Source organism: Stenella coeruleoalba, assembly GCF_951394435.1.
Source record: "Stenella coeruleoalba genome assembly, chromosome: 4".
Classification (NCBI taxonomy): domain Eukaryota; kingdom Metazoa; phylum Chordata; class Mammalia; order Artiodactyla; family Delphinidae; genus Stenella; species Stenella coeruleoalba.
The window spans coordinates 63,105,205-63,126,438 of NC_137149.1; the positions used below are offsets into that span (position 1 = coordinate 63,105,205).

A 21,234-nucleotide genomic window follows, 5' to 3' on the forward strand; every position below is an offset into this window, starting at 1 on the left:
GGGGATTGGGCTTCCCTGGTGGCGCAGTGGTTGAGAGTCCGCCTGCCGATGCAGGGGACACAGGTTTGTGCCCCGGTCCGGGAGGATCCCATATGCCGCGGAGCGGCTGGGCTCGTGAGCCATGGTCGCTGAGCCTGCGCGTCTGGAGCCTGTGCTCCGCAACAGGAGAGGCCACAACAGTGAGAGGCCCGCGTACCGCAAAAAAAAAAAAAAAAAAAAGTGGGGGATTGCATGTTGTATATGCCAGGGTTGAGAATCTTAGGGTGATCTTTCAATTCTCCCTAACAGACCTCCCTTTTCCGTTTGAAAACCTCATCAGTTATACCACCAATGCCAGAAACTTAGTATTTTTTAAGGGCTCTGGCTACATGTTGGAATTTTTTTTTCAGGAGAAGGAAGGATTTATTATTACTTGCAGTAAGTAAGGAGAACACCAGGGATCCTTCCCAAAACACTATCTCCCTGATATATGTTGGAAGTTTGAAAAGCATTTTAATCTTGGCATTTTTCTCTTATTTGCACCCACAATGACCAAAGGGCACATGAGGGAGAGCAAAGAAAGTTTGAAATATTGATACTCATTCTAAGAATCCCTTTGGAAAAATTGGAGCTATATTTAGAGATGTAGAGACTAAATATGTTCATCACCGCTGGTCATCACAACCCCAATAAATGCAATAACAAGATAGCTGAATGCCATCCCTAAGTTGTTCTCCAGGTACATTTTGGAGATATTTGGTCAGGATGGGCTTTAACTTTACAAAGTAATAGTAGCTAAACTAATAGCAGTATATACTTGAAAACGAGATAAGTATTTTGGTGGACCTGATAGAGAACTAAAACTTGAAGCATAAGGGGAGGCTTAGGTTCCAAGGCTGGAAACAGGCAGTGGTGGTGATTGGGAATTTGACTCCCAAAACATAACAGGGATCACAAGTGTGCCACAAATGGAGAAGTGTCACAGCCAGGCTCACAGCCTGAAATAGACGGTTAGAATAGGGTTCAACCACCTGTTTACAGAAGCTTGAAAAAGTTATGGGCACCGTCCTGGGTTGTGGTCTATCTTGAGCTACTATCTTTGGATTGAGAGAGGCAAGCAAGGCAGACCTTCCATTATGTACAGGCAAATAATATCCATCCAGGGCTTTGCAGCATTAACAGTTTATTATCACAGGGTGAAAAAACTTATTGGAAAACAGAGCACTCACAGCAGCAGACAAGCTCTTGAAGGTTTATAAATTGCCTGTGGAAAGTAAAGAAAGAAAATAACCATATATTCTATTGCAATTAATTCCCACTCAGAAACCTCATGATACCCCCGGGGTAATTCCAGTTGCAGATGGAATTCTATGCAAGACAGCATCTATAACAAAACTCAGAGCTGTCAATTGAGCACTAGAAACAGAAACCAATACTTCTTACAGTTGTTGAAAAACTGCAGTCACAATCATTAGAACTGTTTAGAGTTGGCAGGAGAGTAACTGGAGAATGGAAAGATTTAGAAGATGATTCTGTCCTGGAAAGAACACTGTATCAGAAGTCATAAGACCTGAGACCCGGTCCCAACTGCTACTAACTTGTGATCACAAAGAATTGTCACTACCTAGCTACACTATGCACTGAACCTCTCCAGACTCAGCTCCTTACTTGGGAAAGTATGGGTGGAAGAACTTGAGAAATTCTAAGATTCCCTCCAACTTCCAGAATATGATGATTCCATAGTTTGTGGCTGTATATAGCAGGAGAAAGATATTTGTAACCACTGTGCTAAGTAGAAAAATATAGAAAATTGATTGACTTTTTGCTACACTGTATTTTTATATTTTATCTTTTGCCTCACTACTTTGACCCCCAAGGTTAAGGGAAAATGAGAAAAAGCAACCTTTCCAATGCTTATATAAAATCCAACATTTCTCAGCCAACAATTGTTTTTGGAGAAGCCATATCTCCTGCATTAGTTTCGTTGACAGCCATGCTATTATCACATTCTAAGAAGACTTGATCAGCTGCCATTCATGCCTTTGGACAAGTTCGTAAGATACAACGAAAACGGTTGTTATTTAAGATCCAGGAAGAAACCTGAGTGGGAAAGGAAAATGTAAAAAAAAAGAAAAAGCAATTTTGATGATAATTTCAAAGTACTGTTGTGAGAACCAGATGTGATTTCCCACAAGCACCTTAGAGACCTGACTTAATCATAGAATATATTGCTAAGTTAAGTGATGGACCAGTAATCAAAATGAAAGTCAACAATGCTGAGATATATACAAATATACCAAGGTAAAAATTCTACAGTAGACTAGATCAACTTATTTCCAGATACTACAAATGACCTACATGTTTATTTAAAATTCTAGTTTTGACAGTTTTATGAGCTCAACACCTTGTATAAGAGCACCTGAGGGGGGGGAGGGAGATCTGATCTGCATATTTACCTTTTCAGAGTTACCATTGTTCTCCTTCCCCATCCTCTCCTGAGTTACACAATTTTTTCCTTCAGCACATTTTAATGAAAGTCTTCTACCAGCACTGTCAGAAATAATGACAATGTCTTTTTATCACAGAGAACGGCAAACTTGTCAGAATGATACTACAGTAAGAACTCTTAACTAGGTATTTCAGTATCAATATCACATGGGTTTATTTTTGAAGGTAGCATTGCTGATGATGTGAAAATTCTCAAGGATCATTGATACAAAAGATAATAGGATTAATGCTTGGAGTTTGTTCACAATCCTTTACAATCTATGAATAAGTTAATGAATTCCTATGTGATGGCAAGGCAAACACTATGAGTTGAGAAACTCTTCTTGTCAATTTTGAACCTAAAGAGAAGTGAGTATCTGATTACAGAGTGGGCATCAACCATCATTACGGAGAGAGAAGACTTTTCCAAAAGGGAGGTTGATTGGCTGCAGGTTCTGCTGCCCTGAAGTTGGCTTTAGTTGAGCACAGCAACACCATCTATGTGTTTTTCTAAATAACTACTTCTCACAACTATAATATCTTGAATTCATTGATAGTAGAGTCTGAAATGCAGCCAATATTTTTATTTTTATTTATTTTAACACCTTTATTGGAGTATAATTGCTTTACAATGGTGTGTTAGTTTCTGCTGTATTAACAAAGTGAATCAGCTATACATATACATATATCCCCATATCTCCTCCTTCTTGTGTCTCCCTCCCTCCCACCCTCCCTATCCCACCCCTCTAGGTGGTCACAAAGCACAGAGCTGATCTCCCTGTGCTATGCGGCTGCTTCCCACTAGCTATCGGTTTTACAGCCAATATTTTTAAATGGTTCTATTTCTCAAAAATTCACCCAAAGAAGAGTAGAAATTGGCACAACCTTCAGAAGAACAATTAACACTATCTATAAAATTTTAGATGCATGTGTCCTCTGTCTAGCAGTTCCACTGTTGATTCTTTGCAAAAGTTCATTAATGTATATGTTCAATATGGAATTCACTCAGCAAATACATATCTTACCAGGCCCTGTTCTAGGCACTTGAGGTAAAGCAGTGAGTAAACAAGATGAAGACCTTGTAGTAGAGTTTACAGACTTGTGGAAGGATGCAGACAATAAACAATACACATCCAGCAATCCCACTCCTGGTTATATACCCAGAAAAAAACCATAATTCGAAAGGATACATGCACCCCAATGTTCATTGCAGCACTATTTACAATAGCCAAGACATGGAAGGAACCTAAATGTCTATTGACAGAGGAATAGATAAAGAAGATGTGGTATATATTTATATAATGGAATATTACTCAGCCATGAAAGAGAATGGAATAATGTCATTTGCAGCAACATGGATGGACCTAGAGATTATCATACTAAGTGAAGTAAGTCAAACAAAGACAAATATCTTATGATAGCACTCATATGTGGAATCTAATTTTTAAAAAGGCTGAAACGAACTTGTTTGCAAAACAGAAACAGGCTTACAGATATCAAAAACAAAGTTATGGTTACCAAAGGGGAAATGTTGGGGGGAGGGATAAATCAGGAGCTTGGAGTGAACGTACACACGCTACTATATATAAGATAGATAACCAACAAGGACCTACTGTATAGCACAGGGAACTCTATTCAATATTCTACTGTATAGCACAGGGAACTCTATTCAATATTCTGGGATAACCTATATGAGAAGAGAATCTAAAAAAGAATGATTATATGCATATTTATAACTGAATCACTTTGCTGTACACCTGAAACTAACACAACATTGTAAATCAACTATACTCCAAAAAAATTAAAATTTTTAAAAATTAAAAAATAAACAATACACATAATGAGTAGGAAGATTATAGAGAGGGTTATAAAGTGTTAAGTCTATGAAAAATGTAAGGTAGTGTCAGGAGTACAGGTTAAGCTTTTAAAAAAGGTGGTGTGGGGTAGATCTTAATGAAATGGTATTTGAGCAGAGACCTGAAAGAGCTGAGGGAGTTCACCAGGCATATATGAGAAACTGGAAACAACCCAAGTATCCATCCACAGAGAATGTTAAACATGACAGAACCATTCAGTGGAATTCTGATTCTATGCAACCATTAAAAAGAATGAGGTAGATCAGTGTCCTAGGTCGGATGCCCGGGGAGAAACTGAGGCAGGGATGAGTGTCCTGGAGTTTTATTAGGAAGGACCCTCAGGAGCAAGCCTTGCAAGAACTGGGCTGCAATGCAGTTGCGTCAGAGGCCACAGCCCATCCCACAGGGAGCTTGGGGGTTGGGCTGACTCTTCAGAGCTGTCCCAGGGCATAAGGCACAGGACCAGGCTTTTGTATCACCAACTTCCCCACTGACCAGTCATTACAGTACAGTCTTGAAGGAGCCAATTCCCTTTGGTGAAGGGCATTTCAAAGGGAGGCGTTTAGCTGAGAGCTAGCTGTCAGCAGGGGTGAAGGAGCACTGGGCTCCCAGGCAGCACACACAGCCTCCACCACCACCTACACATGCTGAGACCTCCACTGTATATGGTGAAGCCGGGTCCAAGACACTTATATGTAGGGATGTGCTTTTCAGAACTTTTCCCTGAAAGGAATCAACAAGAAACAAATCAGACTTGTTATCCTTAGAAGGAAATGGGGTGTAGGGGGTGGGACTGGAAGGAAGGCAGGGCCCCTTTAAGTCTTTTAAGAGCCCTCTCCTTTTGGAAGTCCCTCTCATATCACAACAAATATAATAAAATGCACCCACATCCCTCATTAAATATGTAATTTGTATATAACTGTGGAAGAGTTGAATTTACTTGAACTATAGTTGACCAGTTGACCAAGTATTACATTTTTGAACACATTTAAGTAAATATTATTTAATTTCTAATTTACAAATTTTCTTTTTTGTCTTTTAGAACCAATACTTCTTTTCAGGTCTTAAATCATTCCATAGGCCCCTGTAAGCTCATAGACTGTATTGACTGTTAGGTCAATAGGCGCTGTTTAGGGAGAAAGAGGCTGGCCCACCTTCTGTTGTCTGTTTCTATACTCTGATTTTGCTAACATTATAAATGTTTATTTTTACTTATTTATTTAATTTTACATTTTTTATCACTTTAATTAAAAGTTTTATTTTGAAAAATATTCAGACCTACAGAAGAATTGCAAAAATGTTATAATGAACTCTCACAGTACCTTGATATAGATTAACCTAATAAATGTTTATTTTTAGAAATCAACCATATAGAGAAATGAGATTATGGGATTTTTTTAAAGTTTCTTTTCTATATATCCACCTTTTAAAAAGAAAAAGAAAGAAATGAAATGAAAAAGAAGGAAACGTTATATTAAAGATTAAAGCAATCTAAAAGGGGAGAACCCTCTGAACAAGTTAGCTGCTGCCCTCCTGGGGGGTCCTTTATCATAAGGGACCAGCAGAAAGTACCCATAAGGCTACCCAGTCATCCAGGGTGCTGTGTAGAACTACTCTTGCTCCCCTAAGTTACCACTTGGTCAGAGAGACCCTCCCACCAATAACAGATTATTTTCATCCTCCAGAGAGAGGGGAGACCTCCCTTCAATGGGGTTTTGATCTTCTCAACAAGAAGCGAGGTTGGTAAAAAATTTTTGAGAAAAAATTAAACTGGAGGTAGAAGACAGCACCACACAGTGTCTTGGGATCCGTGCCTGCACAGCACAGGGATGATCCTAAAAACATTAAGCTGTACCAACCCAAGGCACAGCTGGGAGGGCCAGGGTTAGAGGAAGGTTTCACTGCAGGGGTGACCTTCACCTGGCTGTTTGGTCAAGGTAAGGTAACTCAAGCTAATTTTAACATAAACCAATATTTTAAAGATGAAGAAGCTCCTGATTAAGTATCTGATCTCCAAGGAGTTATAGAAATGGGACTAAAATGACGTTTAATCAACTACAAACGGCATGTAAGACTTTCTTAACATAATATAGTGATTGAGCAAGTGAGTTTTAGAGTCAGAAATATGGGGTTCAAATCCTGCCTCTGCCACTTATTGGTTTGGGGACCTTCAGCAAGTAATTTCACATCACCAGGTCTCAGTTTTCTCAATCGTGAAATGGGCATAATAGTATCTCTTACTTCATAATGAAAAGATTAAATAAGATAATTTACTACACTGAAAATATTTAGTCCAGTGCCTGGGACATAGTAAGTGCTCAATAATGTTGACCAGTACCAAAGGTTTCACATATTTCTTCTCAGTGACCTTATAAAACCCTGGGAGGTAGATGTTATAAACCTCCTTTCAGAGAAGACACAGCAGCAGAGACTCAGAAAGGTCACCAAGACCACATGGCTAATAACTGATGGAACCAAAATTCCTCCACAAGACTCCTGACTCCTAAGTTTAGGGTGTTTTCCACTAGAGTATGGATGATAAATTAAACACCAGCCAATCATTTAACATTTGTTTTTAAATGATACAGTATCACGGCATGTATTATCTTACTTTCTTTGCAGTACTCACCTTTTTACTGCAGTAAGTCAAAGAGTAGAGGATATTCCGTCTTTAGAACGATAGAATTTGGATGGGTTCATTTCTTGGGGATACTTAGGGTTCATGATGACATGTGAAGAAATGAATCCATGAACTACACCCTGTAGTACTATTCATATTGGTTGTTTTTCTCTGTTATTGGTAGAACAAAACCAGTATCTCTGAGAATGAATCGCTCTCAGTCAAAAGGCAGCAGTGGCTCCGTATAATTACTTCCTTGTCTGGGCACTAGATGTCACACTAAGTAAAATTTTAGAAGTTATTCTTCAAAGTAGGGTGTGGCATAGAGTCTAAACCTTAGCTATGAAAAACCATAGCTTTATATTTCTAGTAGAATGTAGTTAAAGATGTACTTTCACTAACAGAAGAACTCAGAAAAAAAGAACTGTTAATTAGAAAATATAATTGGAGGAATCTTAAATATGTGCAAATCCTTGTACATCCATGATACCTCAATAGTGTGTGTATGTTTGTGTGTATATGTGTGTGTGTGTGTGTGTGTGTGTGTGTGTGTGTGTGTAGGTGGAGTAGCAGCCTATTGTCATGTCTGTTAAAAAGACACATTCTACTTATTATACACGTAAAATGATATTTCCTTCCAGAAACAAAGCGATTTTTCTAGAGGCAGGTAGTGCATACATATCCACAGTCATTTGTGAGAAGCTGAGATGGTGAGAAGCTGTTCTTCCCCGGGAAAAGATTCAGACATGGCTCTAACCTGCAAAGGGATGGAGGAGGTGAAAGAGGAGGTAATGACAGTGAAGTTCATTAAACCCTGAATGGTCTCAGGGAAGGATATGGAATCATCTCTCTTGTACAGTTTACACAAAGAAGATATAGCAGATGCCTACCAGCCTTCTGAAACTCATTTATCCCTTGATTTTAGCTCTCAGAAATCTAAATGAGAATCATGGATGGAGATTTGGATGTACATTATTTCCTTTTTGAAAATATTTGTGCTTTTAAAGGATGTCGAGGAATATGAGCTCAGTATATAATAAAGTTAGATAATTATATCCCATAATTTACATGTGTTACTGAAACTTCAGTGAGTTTCCGTTGAAATGCTTTGAATTAATTGGAAGCTAGAGAGAATCAAGTCTTACTTTTAGCAGTTATAGTGCATCTTTTTTTAAAAGTAACTCAATAAGGCTTCCCTGGTGGTGCAGTGGTTGAGAGTCTGCCTGCCGATGCAGGGGACACGGGTTCGTGCCCCGGTCCAGGAAGATCCCACCTGCCACGGAGCGGCTAGGCCCGTGAGCCGTGGCTGCTGAGCCTGCACGTCCGGAGCCTGTGCTCTGCAACGGGAGAGGCCACAACACTGAGAGGCCCGCGTACCACAAAAAAAACAAAACAAACAAACAAACAAAAATAGTAACTCAGTAATGAATTTGGACTGTGTCTAATGATCTACACATGAATATAGTCATATGTTTCTGTATGTAATTAATGTTGTAAACATTGTAAATATTGTTTCCTAAGTTTCAGTGTTTTCTAGATAGTGTATAATAACAGGTGATTCCCACTGGATTTAATTAGTCCTCTATCAGTTTGGCAAATTTCGGTGCCGTGATTAAGTTAAGACCCCTCTGATAAGCAAGCTTACGATTGATGAAATATGACTCTTTGGGTTTGGGGTTCATCCATGTCTTTCTCTTATTCAGGAGATGGACGGTCAGTCATTTGAATGGTGCCCTCTACAACTAGATGGTTCTCTTTGGCTCTCAAATCCTGCTGTGACTTGGGCCTTTTTCCCCCAGATATTAATATTGCTGCTGCCTTGGGTTTTAACATCCTGAGGTTGCCTAGGGTCCTGAGTGAATCTTTCATTTTCTCCCCGAGCACTAAGGGGGAGGTGAGTGCTGTGACGATGGCAGCCCAGGCTGCTTCTCCAAGAATTCAAACAGCAACTTAGGACATCACTAGACTATTAGTTTTCTAAGGAGAAAAAAATGGCTCCAAAATAAAATGTAGACAGAGCTATTTCTCTGTCAAGCCAAAGTTTGTTTGTGTGTATGTGTCAGTGGCGGGGCGGGGGTAGTGAATGAGAAGGTCAGCTCTGTATTCACTAAACAGTTATTGATATTGAATGCACACTGTGCTGGGCTCCAGGGAATTATAGGGATTGTCCCGGCTCAGATAGAGTAAAATCAGTGCCCCTCATCCTGGCCGACTATTCTTACATCTTGTGTTTGGACTGTTACTGCTTAAGATAACTATCAGAGCTGTTGAGTGCCCTTTCTGGTTTTCCCACTGGCTTGCCTTTGGATCATGACATGTCATCTCCAGACCCTGCTCTCACACATACAGACCATACTAAAGGAATGACTGACACTTTGTTAAGGCTCAGCTGATTTCTATTCAACAAGTAGTAATTGAGTACCTACAATAGGATAGGCCTACAAGGAATCAAAAAATGAATGACACGTACCTGCCTTGAGAAGCTTAGAAAAGAGGAAAGAGGGTAAGACAGGGATACCATTCACAGATAATACCTTGGGTTGGAAACCCCAGGTTGCTAGTTAGATAGTGTGAGAAGTAAGAGGGACTAATAAAGCATCTGGGAGCCCTGTACACGCACTTATTTGCTCCTCACAACAACACAGTGGAGAAATTGAGTCACAGAGAGGTGGTAACTTCTCAAAAGTCACCCAGCTGGGTGATGGTGAAACTGAGCTCGAACTGGAACCCACATCTGAGGGCTCGCAAAGTCTGTGCTGTTAATCACCACGTTCTCTCACAGTCAGGATATACACCTACAGCTTACAAGAAGAGCTCTGGGAGATGAGCTGTGGAACCTGCAGACCGTGGGCTTCTATTGTATCTATGAGCCATATTTTATTTCCTGACAGGTCATGGGTTGACAGCGGTCAAGGAAAAAGCAGGGGCCACCCTCCGGATTCATAGTGTGAATTCTGCCTCTTCCGAAGGGGCCCAACCTGATACTGCAAATGAAATCCCTCACAGTGAGTGGCGCATTTATTTGGGGATTTCTTGGACTTGGGCTGCATTACACCACGTGCACTAATAGAGTTCCAAGTTCATATCAGCAAAACGAACTCTAAAAGGGTGTTTTTCTCTTTAGTAGCAGTTGCAGCCGCAGATCAGAGGCCTGCAGAAAGCCCGCCCACTTCTCCTTCATCGGGGTCTCGGGGCATGCTGTCAGCCATCACCAATGCGGTTCAGAACACAGTGAGTCGTTGGCTGCTTCCTCTGTTTTCCCTGAGGTCTGCCAGTGCCTTTTTTTGATATTTCTATTTACCAGTGACCTAGATACATCAGAGAAAAGATGGTCTTGCTCATAACTTTGGATTATGATTTTGTTATGCTTTCTCCCACGGAGTAGGCGTGACCTTGGAACCAAAATGATAAGAACAAAATGAAATATATTTTATGTTTAAAAGAAGGGAGCTGCTTAGAAGGAACATTGTTCAGTCTGATATAACAGTGTCCTTTCCAATGGCTGCAAGGACAGCCTCTGCTTGCGGGGAGAGAGGGCTCTTTCTTAGAGCTGTTTTTCTGAGATGCTCTATGTTTCTTAACCTTCAATTTGAAAAATTATAAAGTGATTCAGGTATATATATATATATATATATATATATATATATATATCAGTAAAGAATCAGGAACATTCCCCAACATGTTACTAAAGTGTTTCCAGATAACTAAGACCAACATTCTTCCTCCATCCCTACCTCCCAATTCCCACTCTCCTCTTTCCTTGAATAGCCCTAATACACATCCCTCCTTCCCAGGCCCCTTCCTTTTAAAGAAGCTTAAGAAGCTTGTTATTGACAACAAAACACTAATGAATAATGAAAAAAGGGGGATGCACCCCAACTGAGATAAGGCAGTTAGCTGGTCTTCAGGATCAGAAGGAAAAGATTTACTTTCTGCTATGTGAAACCAAATAACTAGTTTTTTAAGAAATATGGCTCACATCCAATTTATTCATTCATTCATTTAAAAAAAAAGGTAATTAGCTTTCATTATATCCCAAGAGCTATGCTAGATGCTGAGCATAAGCTGGAAGAGGGCATAACATCCTGGAAGGTGGAGGCAACTTAACAGTTATCAAATGCAATGCTGTATGGGAAGAAGAGGGGGCTGTGGACACACGTATGGGGGTGTCTTAGCCAGACTTCAGGTCAGGGTATGCCAGAAATAGGAAATGACTGTTCCTTTCCTTGATACTTGAGGTCCTCTAGACTAAGCAAGGAGAAGGGGGGTCAGCAAGTATGTTTTAGGAGTCGGATAGCAGTACAAGTCCAGTGTGCCCACGGCAGGTGTGTGGGGAGGGTTGTAGGGCTGGGGATGGGACAGAGCACTTTCATTACCTCTGGCGTAAGAAGTGAATTCGTGGGGACTTCCCTGGTGGTCTAGTGGCTAAGACTGCACGCTCCCAATGCAAGGGAAGAGAGTTTGATCCCTGGTCAGGGAACTAAGATCCCACATGCCTCATGCTACAAAGGCACGGCCAAAAAAAAAGAAAAGAAAAAAAAAAAGGAAGTAAATCCATGGTCTCCCTGAGCTACGAGGCAGGGCCCTCTGAGTTTGTTCTCAGCATCCTCACATTCCTTTCTGTGCGCTCTCCAACCTTCCGGTTCTCCCTTTACCCAAGCTCCAGACACTCCCCCACCAAGTCTGCCCTTACTCAAAGTCCCTTCATCCTTCCTTCTCCCATCTTATTCTCTACTGAAGTAATCCCTCACAGGATGTTAGGAGAAAGTAAATCAAATTATGCAAAAGTGTGAATTGCTGATATCCCCTAGTCCTCCCAAAATATGTGCATTTAAAAATCTGTTTTGGGGCTTCCCTGGTGGCGCAGTGGTTGAGAGTCTGCCTGCCGATGTGGGGGACGCGGGTTCGTGCCCCGGTCTGGCAAGATCCCACATGCCGCGGAGCGGCTGGGCCCGTGAACCATGGCCGCTGAGCCTGCGCGTCCGGAGCCTGTGCTCCGCAACGGGAGAGGCCACAACAGTGAGAGGCCCGCGTACCGCCAAAAATAATGATAATAATAATCTGTTTTGTAGTGTGATTATTGATTGGCTCCCAAATCGGAAAACAGTCTAAATGTTCAAGATGGAGATGACTAATAAAGCATATTAATCAGTGAAATCAAATATTGCTGTTGAAGTGATAATTATGAAAATGGATAATGCATATAAAGAATAATGTAGGGCTTCCCTGGTGGCGCAGTGGTTGAGAGTCCGCCTGCCGATGCAGGGGACACCGTGCCCCGGTCCGGGAGGATCCCACATGCTGCGGAGCGGCTGGGCCCGTGAGCCATGGCCGCTGAGCCTGCGCATCCGGAGCCTGTGCTCTGCAACGGGAGAGGCCGCAACAGTGAGAGGCCGGCGTACCACAAAAAAATAATAATAATAATAATGTAATAATAAAATATAACCTATGCAAACTCATGTAAGGTGAGAAAAAACACAGATATATGCATATTGTAATTGTATAGTTGGGGTATAGGCAAAGAAGATGTTGCAAAGAAATGTAAGCAGTTCTGTTTGTATGTACAGTTTATATGAGTAAATCTTGGTTGTTTTACTCTTTTTTTTAGAAAGAGAAACAGTGACTGGCAAAGGAATTTGCAGTGGTTAACTACATAATAGAACAATTTCTAAAGCCAGAAGCACATGGAATCAACCTGTCTTATTTCATGAAAATACTAATTATAGGCGGTTATTGCTACTTTCTGAAAGTATGCAAGAGCCACTGAAACAGCCTGAGGGTCCTACACTCTAGGGCCCTATATTAAAGAATTCCCTAAACTGGCAAGAGTATTTGACATTTTTATAGACTGTTCCAAATGATTCTGCTACTTGGGTTAAAATTTTTTCAAACAAAAACAGCAATTGGGTCACCTATTAATTTTTTGTCTTAGGAACATATCTATTCATACACACAGCCAATAAAATTAATCCCTAATGTGCTTTGGTTTTCTTAAGCATCCTTATTTAATAACATTGCATGTCCTACAAAGTTATATGACATACGCTCTTCCACGGAAAAGAAAATAGGATTAAATGGATGATACATCTGATGAGAAAAAACTGTGACTTTATATTGCTTTTCATATTTGAAGATAGTGCAGTCTAGGAGGTGCTGACTGCCTCGGAACAGCAAAACATGAAAACCTAATCTCATGCAATTATCTCATTGGCAGGGTAAAAGCGTCTTAACAGGTGGTCTTGATGCTCTGGAATTCATTGGCAAGAAAACTATGAACGTCCTTGCAGAAAGTGACCCAGGTTTTAAGCGGACCAAGACACTCATGGAGAGAACCGTTTCCTTATCTCAGGTGGGATTATGTACTTTTGTGATTCGTTCTTTCAGTCAATAAAGTGAATACATTTTTATTTACCTGTTTAAATAGATGTTTTAAAGCACATGTCAAATTCAAATGACACAAAATATCAGGGAGTGAAAATTGAGTTTCTAATACACGCCTTTCCCCAGCCACACATCATGGGAGACAACCATTGTTAACAACTTCTTACGGATTCTATCAGAGACATTATACAGACAGATTTAGATATAGCTATAGATATGGATATAGATATGACTATATAGATAGATGTAGCTAAACATATACATATATATACATGTGCACATATATATATACATACAAACTTTTTCAACCAAATGTTAGCATACTAACCATGCTCCTTTGTACCTTGCTTTATTAAGTACAAATTATACTTAATAATTTCTTAAGGATGATTCCATTGATGCCATTTGTCTTAGTCCATTCGGGCTGCTATAACAGAATACTGCAGACTGGGGAGCTTATAAACAACAAACAGTTATTTCTCAAACTTCTGGAGTCTGGGAAGTTCAAGATCAGAATAGCAGCAGATTCAGTGTCTGGTAAGGGCCTGCTTTCTGATTCATAGACAGACGTTTTCACACAGTTTCTTCGCATGTTAGAAGAAGGCAAAGGAGCTCTCTGGGTCTCTTTTATAAGGACATGAATCCTGTTCGTAAGGGTTCCACCCTCATGACCTAATCACCTCCCCAAGACCACACCTCCAAATATCATCACACTGGGGATTATGTGTCAACATAAGAATTTTGGGGAGACACAAACATTCAGTCTATATTACGATTATATTCCAGCTCTACCACGTTCTAGCTACATGACCTTGAGCAGACGACTTAACCCTTCTGTGCCTCAGAGTACTCATCTGTACACTGGGAACATCAATACCTACTGATAGCTTTGTTGTGAGGATGAAATGAGTTAGAATACAACCTGACTCATAGTTAGCACCCAAGAATGTTAGTTGTGGTCATTGTCTTTTTTATGTATCAAGATGATAGGTAGAAATGGTATCTCATTGGAATTTTAATTTATATTTCTCTTACTATGTGCAAGGTTAGACTTCTCCCCTCATACTTCCAGCTCTAAAGTGTTCCTCCTTGAGAAATATGGTATGAAGAATTTAATCTATGTTTTGCTTACTTACAGTAGTCAGTAAAATTAAAAATAATGTTTATCTTATTTTCCAAATACAAAACTCTAATACTGAACTTGCTCTTTCAGTTGACACATGACCAGCTCAGACCCCATAGTGTCAATCATGCCCCTTTTCCCCTTCCCCCTTAAGAGTCTGATACACCAGGTCTCTCTATGTCTTATCAAAATCAGGAGCAGCAGATGCAGGATCTTACAAATTTCACAGGCAGGACAAACACATCTTCCCATGGCTCAGTGCTGGGAAGCCACAAAGGAGCTATCACTGGCAACAGGTGAGTGGCAGCTCCTGAAAAGTTTGATTTTTAGGTTATTTCTTCTTGGCTCTTCCAGAATAACCCACATATAACCACTGTGATATTATAGCCCAGGTAGGGACCTGGCAGGATCAGCTAGACCATCACCCTCCTGATCCTTAAAGAAGAAAATAGATTTTGTATTAATCAGGACATTAACACTAGATGTTGTACAAATACAAAACAAAACCAAAAATAATAATAATAACCCAAGTATCAATGGGGCTTAAAATGAAGACGTTTTATCTTTCATTCCTATAGCGTTAGCGTTCGTGGGCAGCCCACGTCTTGTGGCTCCACCATCTTAAAATCCTTTACTTCCAGCCTCATAGAAAGGGGAGAAAAATACGTGGGGGGCCACTGCCCACTTCAGCTTCCTTCCGAACAGTAATTTTTCATTCGGTCATTCACTCCACAATGCATTTTGAATGTCCGCTATGTGCTAGGCACTGTTCTAAGCACCTGAGATACATCAGTGGTCAAAATGAGTAAATATCCCTGCATTATGGAGATTTGCTCTAGTGAGGAGGGACAAACAAACAATAAACAGTATCTCATATTTTAGAAGATGATGAGTGCTGTCAAAAAAATAGAAAAAGTAGAGCAGAAAGAGGGTAATCAGGAATATGGGAGTGAGGGGCAGGTTAAGTATTAAGTCAGATTGTGAGGGAGAACTTCATGAAGATAGATGAATGACGTTTGAGCAAATACTTGAAGGAGATGAAGACTTGACTATGCAGAATCTGGGTGAGGCGCATTTCAAGCAGAAAGAGCAGCTTGTGCAAAGGCCCTGAGGCAGGAGTGTCTGGTATGAACAAGGAAGCGTAAGGATGCTGTGTGGTGGGAGAGGAGTGAGCCAGGATGAGAGTTGCTGAAGATGAGGCCAGTGTGGTCATGGGGAGCAGGTGATGGAAGATTGTGGAGGGCGTTTGTAAGAACCTTTGACTTCACTATTAGTGAAAAAGGGAGACCATTGCAACGTTTTGGAGTGACAAGATCTGATTTTAAAAGTATCACTCTAGTTATGGTGTTGAAAACAGACTAGGTTGGGGGGAGGGTGAAGGGCAGGGAGGCCAGTTAGAGTGTGTATCAGCCTACATCCTCCCGGAAGCAGATGCCAAGGTAAGTTTAAACGTGCAAGGATTTTATTGGTAGAAATGACAATGTGAGAGAAAATTGTGGGAGTTGGGGGAGAGCCATAAGACCACAATGCAAGTCTGATCCCAGTGGAGGGGAACAAGAAAGGAGACTGGGTGCAATCATCCTAGACTGCTGTGCAGTCTAAGGAAGGTTTGGCAAAGCCATGGGAGAGTCCTTCAGCCAAAGTCCACTGACAGGAGTTTCCGTCTCTCAGGAGAAGGTCTGCCCTAACATCCCTGCTGCACCAGTGATTGGCAGGGGGAGGTGGTAAGAGGCATGACCTCAGTGAAAATGAAGAGTGGGTTTCAAAGCGCACCCTCGGGGCTCTTGGTCATTTATGCTCCCCTCTCACAGCCTCCTCAGGAGGCATTTGCACGTATCTAAACAAAGGATAATGGTGGCTCAGAGCAGTGTGAAGCCATGAAGGTGGTGATGAAGGCTGGTTCTGGGTGTAGTTTGAAGGTCAATCCAGAGTTCCTGGTGGACTGAGTATGGAGTATGACATAAAAGGAAGAGGCACGGATGATTCCAGGGTTTTTGCCTGAGCAGCTACAAGGATGAAGCTGCCATCAACTGAGAGAGGGACATCTGTTACGTTTTTCCTAATCCACACTAAATAACTCTAGACATCAGAAATGTTCATGCATGCCCTCCCTAAGTTTCTCATGCATTCTATCTTACTCTTTGAATAACGTGGGGACAGGGTGATTCTCAGATCCCACTGGTGTAAGTTTCCAAAGCTGCCCTTCTGTCCCAAAGTCTTCCACGCCAGAATCACTCACTGCTATTTAAACCAATCTCCTTTTCTTCTCCGGAAGGAATGTAGCAGCAGCACCCCGAAAGCCAGTTAATTCTTCTTTAGGCCACTTTAATTTCACTCTTCATTTCTTGGGTGAATCCACATCGTTCCAAAGTGACAATTTCCCTTTACCTTTTATTGCATCCCTTTTTCCCTCTAACCTGAATCAGAATTTAGAGATGGAAGTTGGTGTAGGAAAGAAAGCAATTTCAGTGTCACTTTGTTACTTTATTTCACCACCACCAAGCCAGTGAGATCCGTGGGAGTAGCTGGGTTTTATTGTAAATGTTAACAATTCCCAGGGATGATTTGATGGGGCTGTTTTGAAAACTTTCAGATCTTATACTTATTTAGTCTTAAAGACAGGCAGGAGGGAGAATTCTGTCTGCAGCCTGGTGGGTTTGGGGTTAACAACCTCAAGAACCAAAAAGGAGAGTGAAGCTGATTGTTTATTGACACATAATAAAAACCAAAATCTATTATTTCATGATCTTCCCCTTGTGACCTTGTGGTGGCCAGTGCATTTATGGTGCTCTTCACAGATATTAAAGAACCCTATAAACTAAATGCCACTGTCACCTTGATGAGGAATCAAATAAAAGATGCTTAGAATCGAAGAAAACAAAGGCAGGAAATTAAGAGTAACTGGTGGACTTGCGTTTATTTTACTGTCTTATTATTTAATCAGCAGAAAAATAACTGGAGAAAAATGATCAACCTGGAGAGGAACTCGGTTCACAGTATTTCTAGAAACCAATCTTATCAAAGAACTGATAAGCTAACATTCTTATTTATATTAATATTAAGTATCTGGTGAGGAATACACTATGAGTTTATATTTTATTAATCATTTTCATCAAAGATGTTTAATAACCACACACACAAAATTTTTAAATAACTCAAATAAAATCAGACCAGCTTATTTTTGCTTTGAAGTCTGCCTAGGTGCACAAGTTGCAATTAATCCTGGCACAATAGATTCAACTTTCCCAGTGTAAGTAAAATTTGCTCGTTATAGAAAATCTGGACATTTTAAAAATAAGATTAATCACACACATGGAAAACACTTCAGTAGAAACCACCGTTCAGCTTTTGTTTTGCTTCTTTTCAATCCTCTTCCTGGGTGTAGAATTTTTGCTTTGTTTTGCTGTGTACATATGAACATGAAAAGTTCAAAGTGGAATATTATGTAAAAACTTGTGAGTAAAATCAATGCAAAAAGTCATTTTTTTAGAAATTCCACAGTGACTAAAACCTACTCTTCACAAGTACCAAGTCAGTGCTCATCTCCCCCAACATCTTCCGCAGGAAATGCGGCTTTTAAGCGTACACCTAATGTACAAACACTGTGTATTTGTGCAGATGTTGCGGGAAGCCAAGGAGAAGGAGAAGCAGAGGCTGGCACAGCAGCTCACGGCCGAGAGGACCGCACACTACGGGATGCTGTTTGATGAGTATCAGGGTTTGTCACACCTGGAAGCCCTGGAAATTCTGTCCAATGAAAGCGAAAGCAAGGTATGTCTGTCCTGGTCATTTGAAGTAGTATGCTCATGAATACGTCTTCTTTTTTTTTTTTTTAAATGTTAAAAAAAAAATTATTAAAAACACACACACACACACACACGCACACACACAAACAGGGTCCCTGTACTCATCTCCCACATTTGGGGTCTGAGGACTGTCCACTACATTAGAAGTACCTGGAGTGAATACGTCTTCTTAAACACGAAAGAAAGCCTCCTTTCTAGAGCCTCATTACTGTGCTGAGGTCACAGATACTGTCCAGCCTGATGACCCCCCTCAGGCTCCATATTATTTTCTCTCTATCCTGTGCCTAGCTGTTCCCCCTCACCAGCCCCAGGAGGGCCAGCATGATAGGAGTCATCACCACCCCCAACTCACGGCCCAAAAGGCCTTGCAAACCCTGGCTGTCAGCACCTGGCCTGTGCCTCCATTCGATGTAGTACCCAGATCAGAGGTGCCCTGCCAGGCCATGTCTTCATTCCTACCCAGCGGAGACAGAGCAGCTGGTATTTCTCCCAGACTGCAGGGTTCTAATATATTTAGTTTCATGGGTGATATAGTTATTTATTCACCCATGTGTTAGAATGCCTGGGCCACAAAGGGCAGGATTATCTTACTGGGCATTAAAGCTCTGTTTAGTGATGCTCCTGAACAGAGCTCTGGGAAATTACCTAACAGCCCTGCACATTCACACTGTCTGATCCCAAGGAAACAAACATGAATAGTGGAAGTCAGCAGGGTTGTTGGTGATTTCTTTTTTTTTAAAAGGATGTGTGTGTGTGTGTGTGTGTGTGTGTGTGTGTCCGTCCCCAAATGTGTGTGTTTTTATTTAACAAACACTTATATGTCATTTATATAATCACTAATCTAAGCACTTTAAAACTATTAACTCATTTAATTGTATATACTGCTCTTTTTGTGAGTCAGACTTACTGTAGTCTGGGGTGTTTTTGCAGTGAAGGCCACAGGGCAGTACCCTCTGGACTTCCTGGGAGGGGCCATGGGCCATCCCAGTGACATTTACTTGGGGGAGAGGCAGGTCCTCAGACAGGAGGCTGAACTTGGAAGTAAGCCTTAGAAGCGAACAGTGATTTTTAACTCTCTGTTGGCCTTGTCTTCTTACATTTGGACTTTGGGGGGTTGAGACATTCTTGAAGCCCACCTAGTCAGGGAAAGATGACCTCTGCCATATAACAGGTAACGAAGAACCAAACAGGATGGACACACACACACATACGAGATTACAGAATTACAAGTTACTCTGTGTTTATTTCCTTTTTCGTTATCCATCAGCCATCACTGACAGTCTTGTGGTTAAACTGTTAACGGATCATTTTTTTAAAGCAAAATCATGACTCATGCAGATACCAAGTGAACACAAATCAAAGAATTTACTTACCTCATTAATTAAATGAAAGAACCAGACAGATGTTATAACTGGTTCAGAGGAAAAGCCAAAGAAGCACAAATTCATATGAAATAAAGCAATTTTGAAATGAATGTACAAGTGGACACAAACCTGGTTTTTCCATAGAAGGAGAGGTTGTCCCTCCACTGGGCAAAATTCGTTATTGTTTTGCACTGCTATCAGCTATCTACATTTTACGGAGTTATAAAATTACTCCCATGGAATCAGAATCCAATAATCTGGTAAAGTGTGATCTGGAAAATGTAGTTTTCCACTAAAAAACAAACTTTTCCCTACAAAATCAGGGTTTGGGGTCAGACATTTTGTGATCAAATGCCACTCAGTAGCTGTATGGTTTTGGACCTGTCTTACCTCAATCTCCTTATCGATGAAATGGGAATGATAACCAACTTCGTAAAATTATTAAAAGAATTAAATGAGATAATCCATGTGAAGCTAGTTGCAGCATGCCTAATACATAATAAGTGGTCAATAAACGTTAGCTGCCATTTTTACATACACGTGCATATGCATATATAATGTTGATGACATTTTATTTTTATCTGCATTCTTATATATACATGTTATTATTGTTGAAAACATTACAGGGGAGCATGGCCCCTTGAATCTATCACGGTGGTAGAGAGACATTCCACTCTGGCTGGTTCCAATGCAGGTCTAGCTGTAAAACAGCCCCAGTCCTCTAGAAAAGAGCCCCAAAGGACTGATGTTGCCCGGAAGGCAGTTTGGTCCCTGGAGGGGGGCATTTCCCTCTGTTGGCATACTGCTCCCACAAGCTCTGCTTTCTTTCCCCAGCCTGGAGATTTTCGTAGTTTTTATAGTGAGAAATGCAGAACTTTTTCCTGGCTTAGTAATAATAGTTACTGGGTGTTATAATAAATAGTCCTAAAAATATATGGGTCAAAACCAGTAAGAGTTCTGCTCACTCCTGTGACAGCCCAAGATATGAGTGTCTGGTCAGCAGGCAGCTTTCCAGCATTTAGGGATCCAGAAGCCGGGCTCTGTCCATCTTATGGCTCCACTAGTCCCATCCTAATATTCACAGGCTCCTGGCAAGAATACAAATGGAGACCCTACTGGGGTTGTCAGATTTAGCAAATAAAAATACTGGATGACTAATAAAATTTTAACTTTAGATAAACAATGAATACTTTCTTAGTATAAATATGTCCTGTGCAATATTTGAGATACACACTTATACCAAGAAAACACTCATTGTTTATCTGGAATTCAAATTCAGTCAGACATCCTATATTTTATCTGGCAACCCTGCACATACCAACTATTTCAAAGTTAAAGAGTTTTGGAAACAAACTGTTAAAGAAAACATATTCTGTCATCCTTCCTTGACAAATGTACTTTCATAATGGCCTGGAAGGCCAGGTTTCCATTTAGAATTCTCAGACTCCTCAAATTTTCATATCACCTTCCTGCCTGCTCTCTTCCCTTTATCTCCAGCTGTCTGTTGCTTCAAGGACCCTCATTGGCACGAGTGAGGATGCCCCAGTTCAAGCACCATCCACATCCCCTGCAAACGGCCACCTTTGTCCATCCCTTGGGCCTAGGAGTGCACGCTCCA

At 40.8% G+C, this 21,234-nt stretch overlaps 1 protein-coding gene across 4 annotated transcripts in view; it reads left to right on the forward strand.

The window, feature by feature from the left end:
* Positions 1-21,234, forward strand: part of FAM114A1 (family with sequence similarity 114 member A1) — a 65,905-nt gene that overhangs the window by 21,993 nt on the left and 22,678 nt on the right. For 3 of the 4 annotated variants that reach the window (XM_079919389.1, XM_079919392.1, XM_079919391.1), the window contains 4 exons: positions 9,834-9,947; positions 10,067-10,173; positions 13,157-13,291; positions 18,065-18,217. In XM_079919389.1, coding sequence (XP_079775515.1) covers positions 9,834-9,947; positions 10,067-10,173; positions 13,157-13,291; positions 18,065-18,217 — 509 coding nt within the window. The remainder of the gene's footprint in view (positions 1-9,833; positions 9,948-10,066; positions 10,174-13,156; positions 13,292-18,064; positions 18,218-21,234) is intronic. The other variant, XM_079919390.1, reaches the window with a different exon arrangement.